General features: G+C 39.0%; 1 protein-coding gene across 4 annotated transcripts in view; it reads right to left on the bottom strand.

The window, feature by feature from the left end:
* The window catches only part of ABCA5 (ATP binding cassette subfamily A member 5), a 50,786-nt gene continuing 27,485 nt past the window's right edge, over positions 1 to 23,301 (bottom strand). For all 4 annotated transcript variants that reach the window (XM_019494251.2, XM_019494253.2, XM_019494252.2 and 1 more), the window contains 20 exons: positions 23,055 to 23,224; positions 21,768 to 21,895; positions 20,195 to 20,332; positions 18,604 to 18,717; positions 17,715 to 17,885; positions 16,977 to 17,090; positions 16,512 to 16,649; positions 15,755 to 15,829; positions 14,393 to 14,484; positions 13,885 to 14,011; positions 12,976 to 13,093; positions 12,776 to 12,867; positions 12,422 to 12,597; positions 10,549 to 10,624; positions 10,364 to 10,458; positions 9,009 to 9,128; positions 8,649 to 8,798; positions 7,815 to 7,894; positions 6,916 to 6,971; positions 1 to 6,003 (listed from right to left, as the gene is read on the bottom strand). In XM_019494251.2, coding sequence (XP_019349796.1) covers positions 5,896 to 6,003; positions 6,916 to 6,971; positions 7,815 to 7,894; positions 8,649 to 8,798; positions 9,009 to 9,128; positions 10,364 to 10,458; positions 10,549 to 10,624; positions 12,422 to 12,597; positions 12,776 to 12,867; positions 12,976 to 13,093; positions 13,885 to 14,011; positions 14,393 to 14,484; positions 15,755 to 15,829; positions 16,512 to 16,649; positions 16,977 to 17,090; positions 17,715 to 17,885; positions 18,604 to 18,717; positions 20,195 to 20,332; positions 21,768 to 21,895; positions 23,055 to 23,224 — 2,338 coding nt within the window. In that variant the 3' untranslated portion in view covers positions 1 to 5,895. The remainder of the gene's footprint in view (positions 6,004 to 6,915; positions 6,972 to 7,814; positions 7,895 to 8,648; positions 8,799 to 9,008; positions 9,129 to 10,363; positions 10,459 to 10,548; positions 10,625 to 12,421; positions 12,598 to 12,775; positions 12,868 to 12,975; positions 13,094 to 13,884; positions 14,012 to 14,392; positions 14,485 to 15,754; positions 15,830 to 16,511; positions 16,650 to 16,976; positions 17,091 to 17,714; positions 17,886 to 18,603; positions 18,718 to 20,194; positions 20,333 to 21,767; positions 21,896 to 23,054; positions 23,225 to 23,301) is intronic.

Raw genomic sequence — 23,301 nt, 5'->3', positions numbered from 1 at the left:
TATGAACAATCCAATCCATCTTTATTTCAATAGCACTTTCTTCTGGAAAAAAGAAAAAATAATTTCTGGTCACTTTACAGATACAGAAAAGTGATAAAAGAAAACTATCCATGTATAAAATTAATCATAAATACCTCATCAAGTACATGGCTGTCATATTGGGATGAGTATTAAAAGAATGCTAACATTTAGATAAAATGTATCTTGTATGCCAGTCCTAAAGACCATAGCATGCATCAGATAGTTAATAGGCTATACTTAACTGTATAACGCCATTTTAAAAATATGGATTTCTCATGATAATGTGAGCAAAAACTGAGTTATTAAATATCCCATACAAAAATACATCCATATACTACTACTATTTAAGTAAATTTATCTTTAAGGTTTTCATATGCATTAATTAATCCTCACTACACCCCTGCGAAGTAGGCAGGAATGATTAGACCCGTTTTACAGTTGGGAAAAGCTGTGGCATAAAGAGGTTAAATTCCTGGGTGACAACTTGAGCAAGAATCTACCCCACTCCCAATCCTAGTGATCCTCCAAGTCAAAATGTCTCTCAGTTATATACAGTTTGGGTTCCATTTATTATTTATAGTTCCTAAATAGCATGAAAAAATATAATAAAACAGAACACAGGGCTCAAATGTAAGGTTTTGTCCGCAAAGCTTTGTTGGTATCAATTGTACCAACTTATTTCAATCTATTTGATCTTTGAATTATTATTTTTTTGCTTCTCCATTCTTGTAAGCTAAGAGGCCTGCTGCACCAATCTGGTGCACTCTTTCTAAGATATGAAAGAACTTGGGATGTCTTTGATCAACATTTTGTGTAATGTTCAAACAATATGAAACACAAAGCCAAGGATGCAGTGGACTCTCCGGGTCTAATTTATGCTCACTTATCTTTTTAAATACCAAGTGGCCACAAACAGGGTTAATTCTATTGTAAGCAGTACTGGGCAGAATATATCTAGATTTTAGTAAAGCTTTTAAAATGGTCCCAATAGAAAAGTTAGATAATGATGAACCTGTTAGAAAACAGGAACCTATTGGAAAAGATACATCAATAATATCTGGCTAGAAATGCTATGAGACTACAAAATGGTTTGGCAGACAGTAGATTCACAGCCAGTATAAATGAAAGAGAATCCAATTGATGAGTGGTGTCAAACATAACAGAAAGATCAAAACTAGGTACAGAGACTGTCCTAAATTAAGAAGGAAATAGAAAATGCACATTAATTAACAGGCTGTACCTTGTTGGAATAATTGTGAACACAGCTGGTAGATGGAAATGACAATAGGAACATGAATTTAGAGATTGAGCAAAAAATGAAGTCAACAAGGACTCCTACAATTTGGGGTACTTTGTTGTTTGAAAAAAAAAAAAAATACCAAAACTCAGAGAAATATGATAGTCAAGATTAAGTCACACAGATTAAAGACAGACAGGCAGACAATGGAATTTGACCTCCATAGTCTAAGAGAAAATAACTTGCTCCTTGGAAGACAAATTTCAGATTAGTCCCAAGGGCAAAACAACAGGTTAATGGCCCAGAAATGCCCTCCCCCAAACCTCTCACCTATGATTCTTTGGAGAGATTCAATAATGCTTTAATTTTTCACTTGGTTCAGGAAAGTATTTTTTCCTGAAGCTTTTATGTTAGCTACTGACAGCTGACATATGTTGAAATGGGGCCATACCAAAGAGTAAAGGACATCTGTTCTATTCCAAAAGTGATGTATGGTGAACATGAAAGAAATGAAACACCAGCTACAAATTCCTGACAGTAATCAAGACCATCACAGTGAAGGGGCCTGGACTTGACAATCTTCGAAGTCCCTTCAAACTCTAACGTCTATGAAATCTATGAAAAGTATTAGAACCCTACAGATAGAAAAATAGAATTAAAACTTACTACATAAAATAACTTTAGGGTGATATGAAAAGCAAAAGGTAGAAGGCATGTTGGTCAGATGCAAAGCATAACTGTTGTGTGTTATCTAATCAACAGGACATAGAGCTTATTCCTCATGGTTTGCTGAAATGACGGAATATAAGAGGTATGAGCCATATTTAATGTACATTGAGATCAGTAGAAAGGTGTCTATGACTTACTGGGCTCCTGAGTTACCAAGTGTAAAGGTCTGAATATAATGTTAGCAGTTACAAACTTGGAGATAAAATGCAATGGATGCCAGTAGATGGGATGTTACACAGCTGTACAGGAAACAAAGGAGTAAAATAGGCAAAGAAGATAATGCATACAAGAATCCATAAGATCTGGTGCTTATTTTCAACTCCACCCTTATTATAACCACAGTGGAACTTTCCTCTAATTAAAACTGATTAAAATGTGGCTCTTTGTCACATCAGCACAACTCAGTCAACTGACCGCAGTCAATGGGAGACTCCTTACGGTATGGACCCTCATTTATGATACGTCTGTACAACCTCCAGCAGTGGGCCCTAATTCTGGTTGGCCTTTTTGTGCTACCACAATATAAATGTTAAATAAAATATACCAGTAGGATCACACCGAGATAAGTGCCAGATTTGGCCCAGCTTTTCCACAGGAAAGCTTCACTCTGAGACTGCTACTGGAATTAGAGCCTGCATGTCTGTGCAATCAATTCAGCACTTGCATTTTTCTTCAAAATAAAACAGAGTTTTACAGTAGGTTACATTATGTTACATCTCCACGTATCCAGAGAGATAGACTGGCTGCAGAGTAGGTCCTGTAAGGTACTGAAAGCCCTCCACTCTCCCTGAGTAAATGCATCTCAGTACCATGCAGGACAAAGATCCAAGTGGCATCCGTGGCAAAATCCACATAAGCGATACTAGAGTTACAAAGAAAGAGGCAAAAAACGTACACATAGAGGTTAATCCCTGCTCATACTGGATTCAATTACAAGATCGGCATTGATACCAATATGCGACTAGGCCTTTAAAAATGTCATCAATTTTGCACAAGCAATACATGACTTATTGCCCAACAATTGTGGGAGCGTGGGGGGTGGGGAATCTAAATCACAGGTAATATCATAATTTTAAGTCTGGACACATACGGAATGAAAAAAGATAGGTATTTTCTAATCTTGATATAACCATGAATAATTGATACAACTTCACGTAGCTAGTGTCTTCAGATGTGTAGACAATACAAGTTTATATGAAATGAATTTCAATTCATGATTCTATAATGATAAATGTTGTTTAAAATTAGAGTTGTAGATTATGAAACTGAATTACACAACAATGCATTGTGATATTTTCAACAATCTTTAGATTTAATGTCACAAAATAAGATGAATGTTTCCTCCTGCAGCTAAAGATGAACTACATGCCTGCTCTTATCAGAAAAGAATTTGCAAGACACTAAAGAAAAGTATCATTATGAGTGACAAGACTATGTATTTAGAGCTTATTCTTTCAGGTTTGGGAAAGTACGAGAATTACTAATAAGAAAGTTACGGACAATCCTGTTGCGTCATTACTATTGCAACAAAGATAGATTAGAAAATACTGGTGCGTGCCCCTGTAAATTCACTATTAAAAAGTTACCACATTTAAATAATTACCTCTTGAATATGTGATAGAACATGTGAAGTTGGAAGCCAATAAAAATAACTAGTTATGCTGCTTTAAACAACCGTAACTAGAAACGTTCACATTTCTTCAAGAACCATAAAGATATTTTATCTTCAGTTTTACGAAGCAAAAAGAGCCTATCTGACCTTGCAAACCCCATTTAAACTTACACACACACACACATGCATTATAAATGTTTATGCACTCCGATAAAGTAACACAACTCAAATTACACCTGCCAATTTGCAATAAATAGATACATAACAGTAATCACATGCCATATTGTATTGATATGTGAACATGTTTACGTTGACTGGATACCAAGATAAATTTGCTATATTATTTATGCCCTGTTTAGTGATGAGTACAATATTTTTGTGACTTCAAAGCAAAATGGCCTCTTTTAAGCAAGCTTTTTGTTAAGTGATAGCTGTGCCTGTCATCTTATACTGTAGATCATGTGATTAGTAATCAGCTGGAGATGTACTAGCCCCAAAGGGGGCAAAGAACAATCGGAAAAAGTAGGATTTAGCTCAGACAGATAGCATGGTTTCAAGCTTGCACAGTGCCAAGCACAACTGGGTCCTTGTCCTATTGACGCTGTTTTGTTTTGCCAGACAGATTATTTTGGATAAGGAAATTTGACCTGAGATCTGGTTTTCCAAGGAGTAAAATAAGGATTTGTAAATCAGCTTATCATTCAGACTTTTAGGGGTCAGTGGGCATGTCTACATGAGACACCCACTGTGCAGTTGTCACTGCGCAGTCATTTAGTACTTGCATACCAGAGTATTAAATGACTGTGCAGTAACTGGCATTATTGCGTAGTAGTGTCCCAGCAGTTGCCTAGTGACTCTTGCTGAGCAGCAGCTTGTTACTAATGCACAATAGCTTGTTACTACTGTGCAGCAGCATCGCATCATGGCTCGTGTCCGGTGACACCACTACGCATTAGTAACGAGACACTACACAGTAAGCATCTCATATAGACATGGCCAGTATTCAGTAGCATTCAAATAATTTATATTGAACTAATCAGCATCATCTTATATAATTAATTTTAGTAGCTAAATTTTTAGTAGCTCAAATTTAGCACTGCAATGTAGTTTATAAGGAACTTTACCCGGAGGTGACAAAGTTTACAGGTGTTCTGTCAAGCAATTAAGGCCCTGAATTTGACAGGCCTTAATGCTAAGTACAGAAGGTCAAAAAGCCCGAGGCTGAATCGATTCAGTCTTCGCAGGTTAGTCTAAGCTGTCTATACTGAACTGATAAGCAAGTGAACAGACATTTACTTTTGATTCTGGAAATGCAGTCACATGCCTGCAACGGCTCAGGCCGGAAGCTGGGGTAGGTGCAGGGTGCTAGAGCATGTCTTCCTGTTCTGCTGGAGCAGACCATGTAGCTTGTCTACCCTGCAAGCAGGGAGGGTTGCAGGGGAGGTGCAAAGCATCATGGGATGCTGGGGGACTGTGAATTAACTTGTATCTGGAGGGGATCTGGGACAGACGTTCAATAAACTGATTTAACCTAAATCAGTTAAGTCTGACTTCCATCCAGGTTTATCTTACGCCAGTTTCGGCCATTTTGAAAGCCGTTTATGTCCACTGAGCTTCTGTTGTGTTACAGATTTAAATCAGTTTCAGATCACTTATACCAGTTCATGTGTAATTTCTGTCCATAGCTTGAAGTAAATGCACAGATGTAGATGCTTAAGTCAAGACATGTCACTAATTTCCACTGCACTTTTGCCTGCATCTGCCATGCTTTACATGCTTGGCCAGCCCCCTTTTCTAGTGCTCGCACTCATGACTTGTGGGGTCCCAAACTTCTGAGGTATCTTTCGAAAAGAAGCTAAGCAGTGCAGAAGTCATTACATTGGACAAAACTCAAAATCTGGATAATAACCACACTTGACAGCAATGTAACATGCCAACTGGCTGAGCCAGCTCATGAGTTGAATTACTAGGAAAATAGAGGACAAACTAACCAGAATCGACAGGAAATTATGAAGAAATAGACTGTCATCTACCACTCCCAGTTCAAAAGAGAGAACAGAATGATGATGGATGAGGAGTTTGAAACTTGCAATGTCAGTCCTCAAAATGAATTCATCCCCTTTTATAATGATCTCTAAAGGCCAGGAAGGTGAAAACTGGAGTGTCACTGTTTCCAAATCTACATTTTTTCCCTCCTAAATCTGATTTTTTTTCCACACTTCCACTTGTTTTTGTGCTCAGCACATGTGAAAAGGTATGAACAGTAAATCAATTAAATCCTATAATGCTCAAGAGTTCAAAAAATGACTCTATCTTCTTGTGTTCTTTCCCACCAGAGCGTGCTGTTTAAGGTTCCCAAACTGTTATCTTCCTCCTCTTGCTCTTTGGCAAGCTCCACAAAAACCTAAAAAGGACAAAAATGGCATGAGTACTGTATGTTCAGTGCGAGGGTATTCAAACTGCAAGCAGCGATGTGTCCACTGAAATAGTCATGGCCTCACATCACAAAAGACAGCTTCAGCACCTGGAACACATGTGCCAACCCTTGAGCACAAGAACTTAAGAACTTTAGGGGCAAGCTCTGCTGAAACCTAAAGAAACCACAAGCTCCGGACTATCCAGGCTGAGAACAAGTCCTAGGTTTGTCCTATCGGCCCAGGCCTATGATGCCGCAAATCACAGGCACATCAAATATGTTGACTTACTAGAAATACTCTGCAATACTGATTTGTTTTGTTCTAATCATCACTACTTCTGTTGCTTGTTTTTGATTTCAGTTTTCTTTCTTCCTTTTTGAAACCCATGGGACACATGTTCCTATGTGCTCAACAGATTTTTTTGAAAATGATCATTCAAAACTTTTATCCAATATACAGAAAAAGCTTTGTTATCTGGCACCCAATGGAGAACGGAGGATGCCAGATAACAAAATATGCTGGTTAACTGAGCGGCCTGAACAGGAGTCTTTGCCTGTTTGGGCCACCGCCTCTCCCACCGCATCCGGCGTGTCACCGCCCCACCCGCTGCATCGCTGTCCCTCCTGCGGGTCCCAAGGAACAGGGAGGGGGACCTCACGCAAGCTGCTGTGCCCCAGTCCATGGGGGCTCGGCAGCGCAGGCTGCTTTGCCCCGGGCCATGGGGGCTCAGCGAAACCGGAAGTGCCATGGTGGACACTTCTGGTTTCGCTTTTCACTTACAAGCCTGTTAATAGAGCATGTCGGCTTGTAAGGTGCTGGATAGCGCAGCTTTTACTGTAATTATTTTCTACAGGATAGAATTTATTTTCATTTATGAAATAACATGGCCTTTCACATACCTGTTCCAGTGTGGCTTGAGAAAAGCTGTACTCCTCAACATTGAAAGCATGTTTTGCTGTTTAAACAAGTAGAAAAAATGCAAGTTTCAGACAGTTATCAAAGACCTGAAAATCAAAGCTGTATTTTAAATATTTACTGCTGACTCCTCTAAGAGCACAAAGCAGCTTTCCAGTTATGAAGATGCTGTCTAAGACCAACTAGTTCAGCTCTCTGATTACTATCTCCATTCTCCTGTGTGAGAAGAAGGAAGGAAACCTAGACCAGGAACTAAAATAGAGATGAATAATAATTTCTACAAGCATCATCAGTCCAGTGGCAGTAAGGTAGCTCTTTGGTATAAAGCATCTACCTGCAGGTTTTTGGAAGCTTTTTAAACTCTAATCATAGGAATAAACTCATCAAAACACTCACCCATATAGATACCTCACTCCCACTACTGTTCTGTTTCTGAGAATCTCTCCCCAACCACTGCTCTTCCTGAAGAAGATTATTTGGGACCTTATAACATCAAGGTCCCCAAATCCTTGAGCTTTTTGTTCTTTGCAAGATACAGAGGTCTAAGGGGACCCCAGCATGCAGCCATACTCTCAGTCTTCAGTAAGACACTCTGCAGAGAAGCCTGGCTAGTTATATTTACCTACAGATACCAGTATGGTAGGATTATACAAAATATGTTATAAGGGGGAAGGATTAAAAGGGGAGAGTTCTTGGAGTCATGATCCCTATACATTTTTGAAGACTAACATAATTGAATTTTGGAGAGAGATTGGTGAAGTGGGTGGAGAGGAGTTGGGGGGGGGAGGGGGAGAGTAAAGCTATATGGGATGCACTATCAGGGAGAGTAAAATTAACAGGTTTGTGGTAGACAAAATGATTTACTTGCCTGCCAGATACTTACCTTCCTCCAGTTTAGAGAAGGAGTGTGAAAGTGACTGTACATCTTCTTTTGGTATTCTAAATGCTAAAATGGAGGAAAAACTGAAAAACAAGACACAGAATGAGCTTTCCCTTGATTAAAGATGCTAAAAGCAAAAAACAAGAACTTTTGCATGAATATGTATTTTTTTTTAGAAACATGCAAAGCAGTTCAGTTTAACCATGAGTTACCTAGGAAAACAGGGTTTACCACTTCAGATGAGAGCATCTAAAATGTTCCATCCCTGACAGAAACCAAGACCAGCTGCACCTACCAGGATTTTTTCTAAAACTCCTTCAATGCTACAGATCCACCCTCCTCAGCACCTGAGATTCAGTCATCTGCTGTATTCTTACTGATCAGAATTTCTCTTTAGTGAGTGAATCCAAATATCTCCCAACTGTCTGGAGTTGTGTCCTTTTTAAAAAGGATTAAATCAAAGCTTTGCTCCTTGAAATACACAGCTGACACAGTTGTTTGAGAAGTGTTAAGTTATATCCACATTTTGTAGCCTGGGCAAGACTGAAATGTGACAGAAAATTGTTTTCTACAAGCTTGTGGGCACAAACACCCTACTTCAGGCATAGGGAGACCCTTCTTAGCCTATGCCCTTAGACCAATATGACTACAACCAACAACTCTAATGAAAAAAAATATATGACTTCATTTCCAAGAATGCCCTCAGTCCCCAAAACTCTATTAACATTTTTACGTAGACTTTTAACATGGTATAATCATGTATAAGTCACAGATGAAAAAAGCAGGATGTATTATTTTTTCTTTTTGAAGCCTGTTGCTGCATTTAGTCAATTTTACCTTTCCTGCCGACTTGCATTTGGGAAGATGTGTAAAATCTGCCTTTGAAGCATCTCCATCTGGTGAACTCCTGCAGTGTCTTTTAATTTCATTTCCAAGAAGTACCCTCTGCCAAATTTACTCTTCAGATGCTGAACTGTACCAATACACCTACCAGTTTTTTTTAAAGATAAAAACATTATTATTTATCATGCAAAAAAAGCAGAGCAGAATTCAATAGTTTTTAAGAACTGTGTTTTTCAGCTAGTGGTTTAAGTCGAATATGTGTGTGGGCAATAACTACATGCATGCTGGCAGAAGTCATGTTTCCTTTCATTCCAAAGAAACCAAATACACACAAACTAGTAGAGTCTACGGTACCTTAACTGCCCTGAAATCAGGATTGCTACTCTATCGCATACAGCATCAGCCTCCTCCATATAATGAGTGGTCAGAATAGCTGCTCTCTCTTTGCCTTTAAATGCTGCTCTAATTGCCCTCCTATAAAAAAAAAAACATAAAAAGTACCTTTCAGGTCACATGTAAATATATTAGTAAAATATTAACACAAAGCCCTTGGAGACAGTTTTTTACAGCACAGAACGAAGAGCTAACACAAGTCTTGGTCTCTACTTTCTGAAACCTTTCAATTATTCTGGATAAAAGACTGTAATATCCATCTTTTGCAGAGATCTGGATATTCACAGGAGCATCATCACCACACTTATTTGCACGCTATATGCATGCAAATCGAACATACAGCTTCTTTTGTTTGGAAGGCAGAAGAAGATTTTTCCCTTTAACCAAGACCCATGCCCCAAACTTCAGATTGCCAACTTCTAGGGAAAAAGTGAGCACAGTAATGTGAATAAACAAAGGTAAATACCAGGGACATTTCTGTTTGAATATTACATTTACTCTTTTAAGGCATACTGTGTAAGCATATGGAAACTGTTAGTAGTCTAGTACTGAATATTGCCTGTCCTGAAGTGGTGATGGGAAATTCCACAATTTGGAGAAAAAAAAAAGCAAGATACTTCTTCTGTGGCAATTTTTTTTATAAATGAGGATCGAAACTGGTCATAAAACTGGAATGTCAGAATAAAGTCCTGGAAGAGACGGATTTGTGGGGAGCAGAACAACTGCAATGGCCAAATGGGCATCCCTTTCTTTCATGGGCCCATAGAGAAATCAGGACTGCTTGCAGTGCCCTGAACACATTTAGAATACTTGCAACTTGTCATTTAGACAATGTAAATCCTATTTTTCAGAGGGTCAGCTAGCTTCTGCCAGAGCCAGGAAGAATTCGTCACAATGCAGAAGTGTTTTTTTCCAGCTTCCCTTGAGGTATCAGAGATTGGCCACACCTGCACTGGTGAAGCATCTCACTAATATAGTAGAAAGAGTTCTTTTTTTAAAGACTTGGCTGATGCGTCTTGCACACAAAGCACGGGACCAAACTGATCACCAGTTCTGAATTAGGAAAATCTTTTTGCCCCAGGGCAAGTTAGGAAAAGGCCTGGGAGGAAAGAGGTTTCCTCTGAAATGTACAGAATGGTAGTTCTGCATAACAAGGTTTTATATGTGTGAATGGAAAGAAAAGTAAATCTTTCTGGTTCAACCAGGATATAGTCCAAAGTTTACTGTGAAAACAAAGAAATTATTATTATTAGATTATCTGATGATACAAATCACTGTAAAAACACCTATTATAGGTAGGGCAGCGTTATACTCACCACATGTGCTGTTTGGCCTTGGGATCCATTCCAGTAGATGGCTCGTCTAGCAACGTAATCTGGGGATTACCCAGCATACTTAGTGCAAAACATAACTGAGAGGAAAGAGAGAGCAGGTTTTTATGATTGTTGAATAGTCTTACTGAAAATGCTGAATTCAGCTTCTTTTAAAACCTCCTCCATACCTTACGTTTAACTCCCACTCCAAGCTTCTTCGTTGTTTTCTGTAGATGCTCTTTCAAATCTAGAGCACTTGCAATACTGCAAAACATACAGGAGATAATATTGGTAAATCTTATGTACCATTGTGAATGCCCTCTAAATAAACTAGCTTCTAAGAAAAGCTCATAATACCCATCTGTTATATTAATAACCTTCAAACTAGGTAGGGCTCATCATAACTTTTGCAAAGCTATCAAAAACTGATTTCTTTGATAGTTACAGACCTTTTTGCAAATGGTTTAAAAATAATTTGTTCAAAATAGACTTTTAAAATTATCTTACCTTATTTACTAGGGGTGTGAGAAGTGGGCCCTATTCAATTCAGATTCAGATTAGGCCCAAATTGGGGACAGCAATCCAATTCATTGATTCGGATCACTGTCCCTGATTCGATTCGGCCAAATCCAAATCTGAAGATTCGATGCTGATTCGGAGAATCAGAGATTCAGACATAGACACAGCTTTAAATGTTTTTTCTACGTACCTTGAGGTACCAGCGCAGCTTCGTGAACGCTGCGATGCTAGGGCAGATGTAGCATCCCACAGGAGCTCAAGAGGGGTGGGGGGCATGCCACATGCTTGGCAGTGAACCTGGAAGTGGACCAGAAGTACTTCTGGTCCACTTCCAGGTCTGCTGGACAGCGCGCTGGGGGGCCCTCTGCAATGCCATGGCTTGGTGATTGATGACGGGCGGACCCCAGCTACCCCCCCTCACACTCAGGAGGCACCAGTTGCTGAGCCAGAGGACCTGGAAGTGGACTAGAAGTGCTTCTGGGCCACTTCCAGGTCTGCTGCTGAGAGCGCTGGGGAGCCCCCCATGCTTATGTGGGACACTCCATGCGCCCCAGCATCGCAGCACTCACAAGCCGCCTGGTACCTAGAGGTACATAGAAAAAACATTTAAAGTTGCGTCTATGTCCGAATTGCTGAATCTTTCCGAATCTATTTGGAGGGATCCAATTAGATTCAGAGAGATTAAAGTGTCCTCTGATTCGATTCGGACATTTGGCCGCCGAATCGGGCCGAATCTCCGCCAAATTGAATCAGGGACCAAAGTTTTGCACATCCCTATTATTTACATCATCTAGAAACCTCTCTCACTTTGATATATTTGACAAAAGGGAAGATGCATATAATTTAATTTATACTAAACACATGGGGGAAGAAATAGTTTAAGCAAATACTGACGGAAATTATTTATCCACCCTCTCCGACTGACTACTGAAGAGCCTTATCATCTGCAGTCCGCATACCCTCACAACACCCCTATGAAGGAATGCATGCCTGTTTTCCCCATTTTTCAGATGGGAAAAGCGAAACTCAGATTACAGCTGAGACCTACATCCAGATTTAAGCACTTAAACTTCCCTCAGAATCAAAGCAGGTGCTTGACTTGGCTAAAGTTACACAAAAGCCTAGAGACAAGGGTTCTGCTTGCCACAAAGTCCCAGAGAAGAACTAACTATCTATACTTTCTGTCTGCCTACACAAACACACAAACACAGGAGACACTTCTCAGGGATAGTGTATATTACCATCATTATAAACTGACTGATACTTTCTTTGAAAGTGGGAGTTAGAATAATACATTGCCTTTAGACTTGTATAAATGTGAGCATGGTTTGGATTTTCAAGGCGATATAAAGTTCCCCCCTGCCAAAAAAACACCCACCCACAGCAGTGCAGAATTTTTCGCACTCCAAACCATGATACCCTCTTGCTGAAACCGCTTTCCATTAAGTCTGATAGACAAAACCTTTATGGTTTCATTTTCAGGAAAACCTAGAGAAAATAAGGGCGAAAGCATATAAAAAGCTCTATTTAATGAACGTTTACCGTTTTATTACTTCTTTCACATCACTTTTACTCATTCCTTTGATAGCTCCATAAATCTCAAAATGCTCCTGCAACGTAACATCTGGCCAAAGTGGATTTATTTGAGGACAGTATCCCACAAATTTAATCAAATCCGCTTCACCGTTCGGTCCAAAAGAATCATCTCCCATCAGCACCTGCAGAGGACAAACCCCCCCCAGCCCTTCCTCAATAACATTTTCACGTAAGGTTTGCAAGTGTTCTTACAAAAATTAAGAAAAATATTTAAAGCAGATGGGTCAAGGCCCAAACCCAAACTGAACCAGGTATTAAAGCTCATCTGTTGTTTTTTTTTAGTTTACAATCATACTCTACCTGGCCAGCAGTTGGTTCAACATCTCCAACCAGCATGTTAATCACCGTGCTTTTCCCTGCTCCATTGGGCCCCAACAATCCCAGGATTTCTCCTTAAAAATAAAAATGACACATAAAATATTGCCTGTGAGTTTCAAGAACAAAAGGGAAATGTTTGTTTTTTCCTGAAAAAAAAAAATAGTAACTAATTTAGCTCAGACCTTTTTTTACACAAAAAGAGACATGCTTAGTCGCGACCTTCTTTATGTTTCTTCTAAGAAGAAAATCTTTCCTTTCGTCATATTCTTTATGCAAACTGCTGACCAAAATTGCTGGCTTCTAATAAAAGCAAAAGATAATGTATTGTTTAATGTTTAATAAGTAACTACTTTTTAAAGAAACGTACAACATCAAAATATTTTTGTCACTCAATTAGGATTTTCATGGTAAGTATCAAAGAATCTTATCTTATAAAACATAACTCTGGCCCCAAAGAGCAGATATAATTTCACTTCTGTATGACTGCTCTCCATTTATAGAGGTAAACAGGAGGCATCCCCACTGTCTGTACACACTATAAAGCCAATCTAAAGGTTTGACTGCAGCTGATCCACATTCAGACACTTTTCATTGTGAAATAGATGCAGAATATGACTCAAAGCTTACACCAAGCACCGTTTTTGGACACTGCACAGCTTGACTCCTCCCCACAAGGTTTGATCTCACTAGGATGTGGCATCTAGCTCTTACTTATAGTGTGAATGTCTATTGTCCCAAAATCTAAAGGCACCAACTACCAGGGCACACAGTTACACTTAAGTTTAAAATTCTAGATTTTACTGCTCTGACAAAAGGAAGTAGAAAAAAATTTAATACACAAGAAATGTGAAGGGAACTAAAACTAAGCGATATTAAACACATACAGAAAAACAGAACCTTACTCACGTATTTGAATATTACAAAAAAATTCATATAGCAAACTGACAAGACAAGGCTAGTATCTAGATTTTAGATTTCCAATTATGCATTCAGTTCTATAATTTCAAATCTGATGTACTTAAATTTGCTGACAATAATGGGAGCCAATTACACACGGCCCCAGCGCAATTCAACCATGATTATAGGATTACCTCCTCACAGTTTTGACTGGTTAGAATTTCTTTGACTCGCAACCTCTCAGCCTTTACATCTTCATCCTCATTTTCATCATGTGGTACCTCTGGAACCTTCCAGATTTTACCCTCTGTAAAATAATTTCTGAACACAGGGGGAAAAATATCAATCTTTACGCAACAACATTAAAAGCTTATTTTTTTAAATCAGTATTAAGCTATTTCCTAAATGCAGGCTCATAGTTTGAAGTTAATGACCTTTAGGATAGTCATTTTAACGTTAAAGAAATTAATAAACCTACATCACATTACATAGGTATTAACATAAAGATGCCAGCCAGTACATAATAAGTCAGGTTTTATTAAAGAACATCTGTATATTTTAATCTAATATACTTGTACAGTGGGAAAAGGGCATCTTTGATACATCTTTTGCTATAGGTTACGTTCCCCAATTTAACTCTCAATACCTCTGAAAGAAACGGCTTCTTTAACCCAATACAAGAGTCTGTTAACACAAACAGACCTGAAAAATGGGTCTTTTCTTACTGATCTACCTCCATTCTTCACCTCAAGATATCGCAGAAGTAGCAGCCAAAGTATGCACTGCAAATAAGGCTAGAATAAAATATAGACAACAATTATAATCAGTCAAAACATTTTTAGCCCCTTGATGCCCGAGGGCTTGGGGAATTGCTTTTTTGTCAGTAATCATTTTTTTCCAGAATGACTACAGTGGATAGAAAGATCAAATAAAGTCAATTCTCTCTCCAGAATGAAAGCGTTAACGACCAAGTCGAAGGCAATAAAACTGTATTACTAACCAATGCTCTGAGAACCAAAAGGGATCTCTCTCTAAACATCTTTTCAGTACAACTCCCATACATGTCTGGCTTTAGGCAGAATAAAGATGACCACAAACTAATCAAGGCTTTCAAATGGATATTTCAAACTGAATCTTTACGTAATGCTTTCCAGCCCTTCAGCCCATATATCAAGACAATAATGGGGAAAAAGTTATTATAAAGAAGCTGATGTCGGATGGGGATTAGCAGGCTGACATGACACCTCCTCCTCTTAGTGGCTCCTCTCAATCTGTCCTCAGGCAGCAGAGACCTTTATTACATTGTAAAGGCCATAACTTGGCCTATTTACTCAAATTTTATCAAATGAGTAAATTTGAACTCACACTAGTCCCTAGGACTAGCTGGTTCCTGAAACAGTGGAAACCCTCCCCCAGGACCTAAACAGTGCGTCTGCCATGGATAGCATGTCAGCATGGCTTTGGGAGGGTTGAGGGGGAGGGCAGATACTGTGGGGAAGAACCACCAGAGACTTCACAGAAGCTGTAAAAAGATTTTGGGACATGACAAGGATTTTGCACAGTTCCGACAGAGGCTTTCTTGTCCCCTTTCCCTTCACCTTCCTTTCCATCTGGCTTATCCCTCTTAACTACTTGCCACCATTTGGCCCTTCTCCCAAACCACCACAGAAACTGAACAAAATGCTGTCTAGCACCATCGCACTGTGTACTCTGCTTGTGAATACCTTGCGTGTGTCTTATTTGCATGACAGCTCTTGTGGTACAAGGGCTACTCTGCATTTGCCCTACAACTGGCAAAAAAGTGACCCATTCTTCATTGTCCTAAGATACTACCATAATATCATGATCAATAATAGTCTCACCAGCACTACCTTCTACCTTCCCAGGGTAGGGCTGAATCGCACTAAAACAGCAGTTTGCACTGCTGCAGCTTCCTGCATAGCGAATTTAGTACCTTTTACAAATAGTAAATAAAATCTTAACCTTACAAAAGAAAAATGTCCTTGAGAAGTGGCTTTCCACTGAAAATTAACTAGCAATTTATAGCAAACAATTGGTGCTTACTGCTACAACTGCTATCACGAGTCTGTTCCCTGGATTATGGTATTCTTCGTTCTTTCGCTGGTCTTTCCATGAGACCTGACAATGTGACAAATATTTAAACAATTAAATCAATGGATGCTGCGTATTTTACATGCACGTTTACTCTCCGCTGACTGATTTAAAAAATGGTAGTAATACACAGCAGGCCCGATTCATTTCTCATTTGTACTACTTTTAAAACACTGTAATGGAGTCAAATCCTGCATAACAGCCATAGGAAGAACCAAAATCAAAACCTACCTATTATTCTGTTTAGCTAGTGAGAAGACAGGACAAAGTTGCAGCTTATCATCTAATTTGGAGATGCATTTATTTAGTCAGCAAGCTGCAACACAGTCCTGCCTTTTGCCTAACTTTAAGCTAACAAAGCTAAATACTTCTATCGCCTAATGGTACAATCTCCAAAGCAAAACGAGAGCTTGACTGCACAGACAGATGCATGAGAAATCTGCATTTACATTTCATTTAACATCTTTGTTTCTTTTCAGTATCTGACACACCACCATTCTGCTGACACAAAGAAGTTAAAAAAGAATTAAAAAAAAACCATTTAAGTGCCAGATGCTATCTATAACTGACTGAATGGCTATGGGGTGATGTTACAGAGCAATATGGATGGAAACTTCCACATTAACATGTCTGTATATTAGTGGACTACCTTGCTACCACCAGCCAGAGCTCTAGATAACTGAAATTTAAAAAATCCCCAAGGGCCTACCTTTATAAAAGAAATCAAGCATCCAATAAGAGGGTAGATTGGAATGAAAATGGAGAAGATATAATGAAGAACAGTGGTTACAGTATAGTAGCCCATGAAGAAAGCCACTTCAGTGACAACGGTGCAAACCAAAGCTGCCTAAAAAACAAGGAAAAGGGAAAAATTGAGTCTATTTGTAAGTGAATCTAAATCTTAGCACTTTAACTCCAAGTGTCGCTTGTTTTATTCCAGGGGCAATACACATTTTCAAAAGTTTTTGGTGAAGATATAAGCTGAGACAGAAATCAAGCAAAAAAAAAATATTTATGTTCATGTAATTTACTTGCACATCTTTTACATGTAAAAAAGAGATTGAGTAGATGATAATATTTAAAATATCAGGAAATCCTTTTCCAAATGATAACTGGAAAAGAGAAATGGATTTGGGCTCTAGGAAATGCTTAAAATTAACCAGAAATCACTTACCACTGAAAAAATAAATGACCAAAATTCTCTAGTATTTTGAATTTTTTTAAATGTGAAAGAAACCACGTATGTGAACAGCACAACTGAAGGTGCATAGCCAATAAGACAGAAGATCTGCAAGAAAAGAAATATGTATTACTTTGTAAGTATGCATGCAGTAAAAATGCTACTTCCTGCAAACCTGGTATAAAAATGTTCAGTGTCTATGAGGTTCATTTCAATTTTTGAATTCATCTTTTGTGCATTAATGCTTTGAAATGCTGTATTCAGCATGAGAAATGTGGTGTGTATCATTAAACAGTCAAATAAACAAGCTTGCAGTGCTAGCAAGACCAGTCTCACTGTGATGAACTCTACTAAAATAATGTGTTAAAAAGGCAAGCAAATCATCTCCTCCTCAAAACCCTCCAAACATATGTATTTTTATCGACTAGTTTCCATTCTACCAACTGGGCATTTAAGTGGACTTTAGCACCTAATTTTAAGTTCTAAATATGTATAAGTGCCCCTGCTTATTAAACACCCCTCACCTAACCTTTAAGAGGGTATCATAAAAAGCAACGAGGCAGCAGCGGCCCCATCCAGTTTTTGTATTAGCAGATTTCATAGACTCATGAAACAGAATAACAACTACATACCCAAGCTGATGCATCTAATAGGTGGAACAGAATCTGACCCTAGGTGCTTTGAAAGTGCCCCTTCATGAAAAGAGAGAGGAATAAATAAAACTAAACTTACCACAGCAAGGAACTTCCCGACATAGAAATAAACACCATAATGAAACGCAAATAAGCTTCCTATCATTAAGCCAAGAATAAAGAAAAATAAAGGCAGATCAATGATTGCTTGTCCAGTCCAGTAAGCAGATGGGTAAAGGCCCGATATCTTAAGCTGAGTGTAGGCTTTGATCTGTAAGAGAAAAAATGCCAAGTGTGGCCATGATGTTTTTTTTCTATTACTGAGTAAAAAACAGGCCTAATGTGCTCACAAAGAGCACTGACTCTACAGTAGCAGGATTCCAACATCTTCAACAGAACCATTCCTGACTTGCAACTTTCAGGTGTCATGGGAAATACTGCATGTATTGACAGTTGTTTCACATCTGTTATAGAACTTCTTTTGTTAGTTTGGGGGAAAAGGGAAAGAATACCAGACAGGAACATGGACTGTGGGCCCTCTACAATTCTACTTCCATTGGCTTTTGATAGTGCGCTTTGTTTGCATTTGTGTATGAGAAGCCTTGAGTGTCAAATTTAAAGCTCCAAATCAACAGCCAGTTCCTTCCATATGCAAAAAGGCAGGTTTTCTGCTCATATTTATATCTCTACAACTATTTAGCTAAATAGAACTGAATCTTGCATGAAATTCAATTCATGCACATTTATCCTTGGGTTATATGCATCTATGAACCCCACAGGAACATTTTAGTTCTTTCAAAAATTGACATTCAATACGTCAGTTGGTTCTGAAGCTGTTGTGCTTCAGAAAAAACCCATCCAACCACTGTGCCTTAGCCATTAACTAGTTACTACCTGCTGGTTGTATCCTCTCAAAATGATTCCAGAATCTTTTTTTCAGATACTTAGATTTTAGCAGATCTAAAACTGCATATTTTAATTCAAATTACCTTTTGGTTTTCTGCATTGTCCATCGCAAAATATGGTGGAATTCCAGTTACAATGATTCCTAGCAACACGGCTTCAAAGTAAAGTTCTAGTTTGAACACTGCATCAACAGTTTCCTGAAAAACGACCCAGATTTCATCATCATCATGAAGTAAGAGCTGACATCAAGAATTTTCACCCATTCTTTTAAATAGTTTCTACATATAATTTCCTCTTGTCTTGTACAAAGCTGTACCTAAGAATGGCACATTAGATACAGCTTTACATAAGAATAAAAATCTTTAAAATGATCTAGGCCAATAAGGCTACAACCTGGATACCTTTAAATGATCATTACATTTATTTTCAGCCTGTGTGTTAATACAAAAACATATTTCTTTAATCAGCAAGTCTGCCATGGAAATAATATAAAAATGATATGAAAAATGATGCATTTGTAATATGTACATGACTGACCAAGAATTAGTTGCAAAAAAGGACATTTCAATGATAGTAAGAATTCTGAAATGGCAACACACAAAAACCCCACAGAAACGTTTTGAGCAGATTTCAGTCCAGTTAATAATATTAATATATTTAGAACATTTTGAAAATATGGTAATTCAAAACATGAACATCTGACTACTGCTATCTCCTCTTTACTGGTTTTGGTTAGTAAAACCCTTGTTTCCTTCGTGTCTATTCAGAACACTTCTAAGATGACTTTTTTAGCTTATCCCACTCCTGTTAACCCTGACTTCAAGTCATTCTATCACTTCTTTCAGCTTCACATTAAATACCAGCTTCTTCAGTGCAATCCTAGCTCCCCTGACGGGTAGAATGTCATCCCTTATCTTAAAGCCCCTTCAACAACTCATACACCTCCCATCTATCCTGAGCTGGCAACCTATGAAACATCACCTGCTGACTTGATCCTGCCAGCATTCCCAACAGTTACCACTCATCAGCTTTACCCTTAAATAACTGAGTGTATGCTCCAACACTACCCGACACAGGAAAAAACTCGATTATTCTTTTTTACCCACGGCTATCTTACCTCCCTTTAGAGGCGAGTCTGCAGGAAGGCTTTACTGTACAGTTCTTCTAATCAAACCCAGGCAAGTGACAAGCTGTGACTTGCCATCCATTTCTTTTCCTACTTGAATTCTAATATCTTCCCTTATTTTCCATTTCAAATCCCTCTGATTAACTAGGGTCTATTTTCTGTTTGTACAGTGCCCTGGATTGAATATCATAATATGTTTACACTCATAAGAAAAAAAAAAAAAATGTATGAGGATGGAGGATTTAAAATCCAAAATCACAGTGCTTAATGTGCAATATCTCATTAAGTGAGAAACTTTAAATTATAAAAAAGGCAGTAATATATTATGCCTTAAACTGCCTATACTTAGAACTTTCTTGCAGCCTTGCATTTAGATCAACATATTCTTATTTGCTCAAAGAAGGATCTTACATTTCAAGAAATGCTTAACCACACAGAACAGAGCACACGTGCACATGTAACTGAAATTCTGCTGCTGTTATTTCGCTGCAACTATATGATCTTGATTAAATCCTGTGACATTTGTGTCTGATCTGAACTCCACTTACTTGAATGAATGGGTTGCTCCATATCTGAATGCTCTCAGTCACATTTAAGTCGCGGAGAACCAGGTTGCTAATGACATTCATCAAAACAGGGAGGGAATGCACCATACTACTGTTAAATACAGCAGCAAATATGTAATTCTACAGGGGAATATAAAAAAAGGTTTCAGTGTTATTGCTGCATAACAGCTGGACAGATCGACAATGAAATGAACTGCTACAAACCACTGAACTGAACTGATTACAATGAACTGGTTACAAACCACTAGCAAACACTAGCTCCAGATACTTTATACTCTGTAAAAATATTCATGATGGCAATGGAAAAGCAATGCTGCAATCCAATATTCTCCAGGTCTTATCACACACTTTTACATTAAATCATATTCTAGTTTCTAAAGACAATACTTTCATTTATACACTAATCCATGCATCCCAAATATTCAGCTTTTTCCCCATACTAGATAGTGATTGCACAACCAATTCTGGTGAGGTCCAAAAGGTGAATATAAAATGAACTGAAAATAGATGCAAGAGTCTAATATGAAAGGAGAGAGTTTGATGCGCACATTTACGGCTTGTATTTGAGATATTTAAGAACCCAAAAGCAAAAAATACTTAAAGAAATCTGCTCAAACTGTTAGAAACTACTGCTAGCATGCCCTTTAAACAGGGACGGGCAATTATTTGGGGGGGGGGGGGGGGGGGGAAACCCCTGCACGCTCTCCCTATGGTGCGCAGCCCCCGTAGGTGGTGGCGGCAGCAGCAGGCTTGTATTAGTTGTTATATCTTAGGATGCAGGTGCTGCTGTGGTGCAGTACGTGGCTCCAGCCAGTGCTGCACATCACGGCAAGGAACACAGCCTGGCCAGGCTGCCTCTATTGCCTGGACTCACTGTTGTACACATGGAACTCCCACACTTGTGCGCCACTGAAGGGAAGCTCCATGAGCTGAACTCAGCTGCCTTCCCCGCCTGCTGCTGTGCAGGACCTGGGACTCCGCAGGGAAGGAGGGGCTGGGGCTCCCCTCCACTTCCGGCAGAGTCCTGGGACCTGTGCGGCAGGGGGTGGGGAAGGCAGCTAGCTCCACTGCATGGAGCTTGCCTCCGGTGGCACATAAGTGCGGGAGATGCACCCGTGTGATGGAATGTCCCAGTGATAGAGGCAGCCCAGCAAGGCTGAGCTCCTGCCGCAATGCACAGCACTGGCCAGAGCTGTGCGCCACTGGGCAACAGCACCTGCACTGAGCATGAGCACCCAAAACACCCCTGCCTGCTGCTGCTGCCTGGGGACTATGCACCATAGGGGGGAGTGGGGAGGGGTCCCCACAGCCCCACACCCTCCCTCACACCTACACCCTGCCCACCCTAGCTCCATGCTGCTGTTGCCCCCCTGGGTGCGGGCCCCATTCTGCCACCAGCCCCAGATTAAAGATCACAATGAATATTCAGGAGCAGAGTATGCATTTACATGGTCGCTACCATCTTAAAGTAAAATAAGAATGATATAAGAAGTCAGATCCAGCACAGCACCACAAAAACTTAGTTACGTATTTCAGAAAATAAGGAGTTTCTCACCTTTCCTGAATTATATATGTTTAAAGCTGCTGTATGCGGAGCTGCTGACACATAATCACTGCTATTGAATACCTCAGTCAGTATGTTAAGGCTCCCAAGAGAGCTGATGATATCATCAATATCTGATCCTAAAAAGAGACAAGAAAGAAACTAGGGTACCTATTCATCACAAAGGCATCTGGTTGGATGAACCTTTACACTAATGTTCTGAACACATTTTCAATCAATACAATGAGTAATTTATTCATCTCTACGATGAAAAACCATAGGAATATGAGGGGAAGTAAATCAGAAGACTCTTCAGATGTTTTAAATGTTGTTCCTGTTTCAATTTTAGCTCATTCGTTCAGCATCCATGCTAATAGTTGAATAAAGGAAATCCTAGTGGTGTTCATCAACTTAAGATGTACTGTAGTTCACACTGATTACTATGACTATATTTTAAATATATAGAATTTTTAGTGGAGTTTAATTAACACAATATAACTTTATTCTTGAGAACAGATTCAGGTATGGAAGGATGGCAAATGAGGTAGTAACATACATCAATTCTGTGCATATATTTGTTACATACAATATTTTTATAGTACTGACAACAGGTTCATAGACTCTAATACATGAGACCTCAAAATGCAAAGGTGCCTGGACTGGAAACTGAAACAAAGCGAACTTCCTACATTGGACTAACTCTACCGCCACCATTTTTAAGGCTGGGCACTCACCAGGATACATAGGGTTCTGTAAAGGTGAAGCAAAAATCTTGATGTGGTCCCTGTACTGGGGGTACCTGCCACGAAGTAGCCCCAAGTAGCCCCCGAACAGAACCCTTGCTGCCTTCCCTATAGCTACACCCTGATGGGGAATTTGAAAGTCCCACCCTTATATTTTGAGTGGATCTCTTAAGAACACGATTTTCCTTCTCCCACTAAGATAAGGGAAGAAAAGGACGCAGAATTTCTCAGCCTTGATTCTACACATTTTTTTAATTAAATGTGGATAGACATTAGACTGGGCTGGTTAAAAATCCATCACAGGATATTAATGTACAGTATTCTAGTTTTCAGCAACATAACTAACTAGGGAAAATAAAGGCCAGTTGCCATTTTAGAAATCTCAGCTATCCATCAGTGATTAGGCTTAAAAACTCCAGGATGCACATTACACTTTCCTTTACTTTCTATATTCTTTATTGCCTAACATCGAGACTTTAAAAAGACACAATTAAATCTGCGCTATGAAAGGCACAATAACCATCCATTAAACCTGTATTGTCTTTTTCAGCCCTACCTGTGGCATTCTGAAGGAGGAGACTTGTTTTGTACTTGTGAGATTGTTGTCCAGGTTTCAACAAGTACATATCTGGGGAGAGTCTGAGAGGAACTACAGCATTTTTCAAGTAGTGACGAATGAAAAACATAAAAATTTGAACTACAAGGAAAACTAAGAAAAGCAACAACCTGGAAGAGATAAAACCATTATAAGTGCAGTTCAGTAAAAACAGATCACAACTGATGCAAATTATTTTCAAAACGAC

This window comes from Alligator mississippiensis, chromosome 8 (assembly GCF_030867095.1).
Source record: "Alligator mississippiensis isolate rAllMis1 chromosome 8, rAllMis1, whole genome shotgun sequence".
NCBI classification, from domain to species: Eukaryota; Metazoa; Chordata; order Crocodylia; family Alligatoridae; genus Alligator; species Alligator mississippiensis.
The sequence above is the reverse complement of the archived record's forward strand: the minus strand, read 5'-3'. Positions and strand labels throughout refer to the sequence as shown.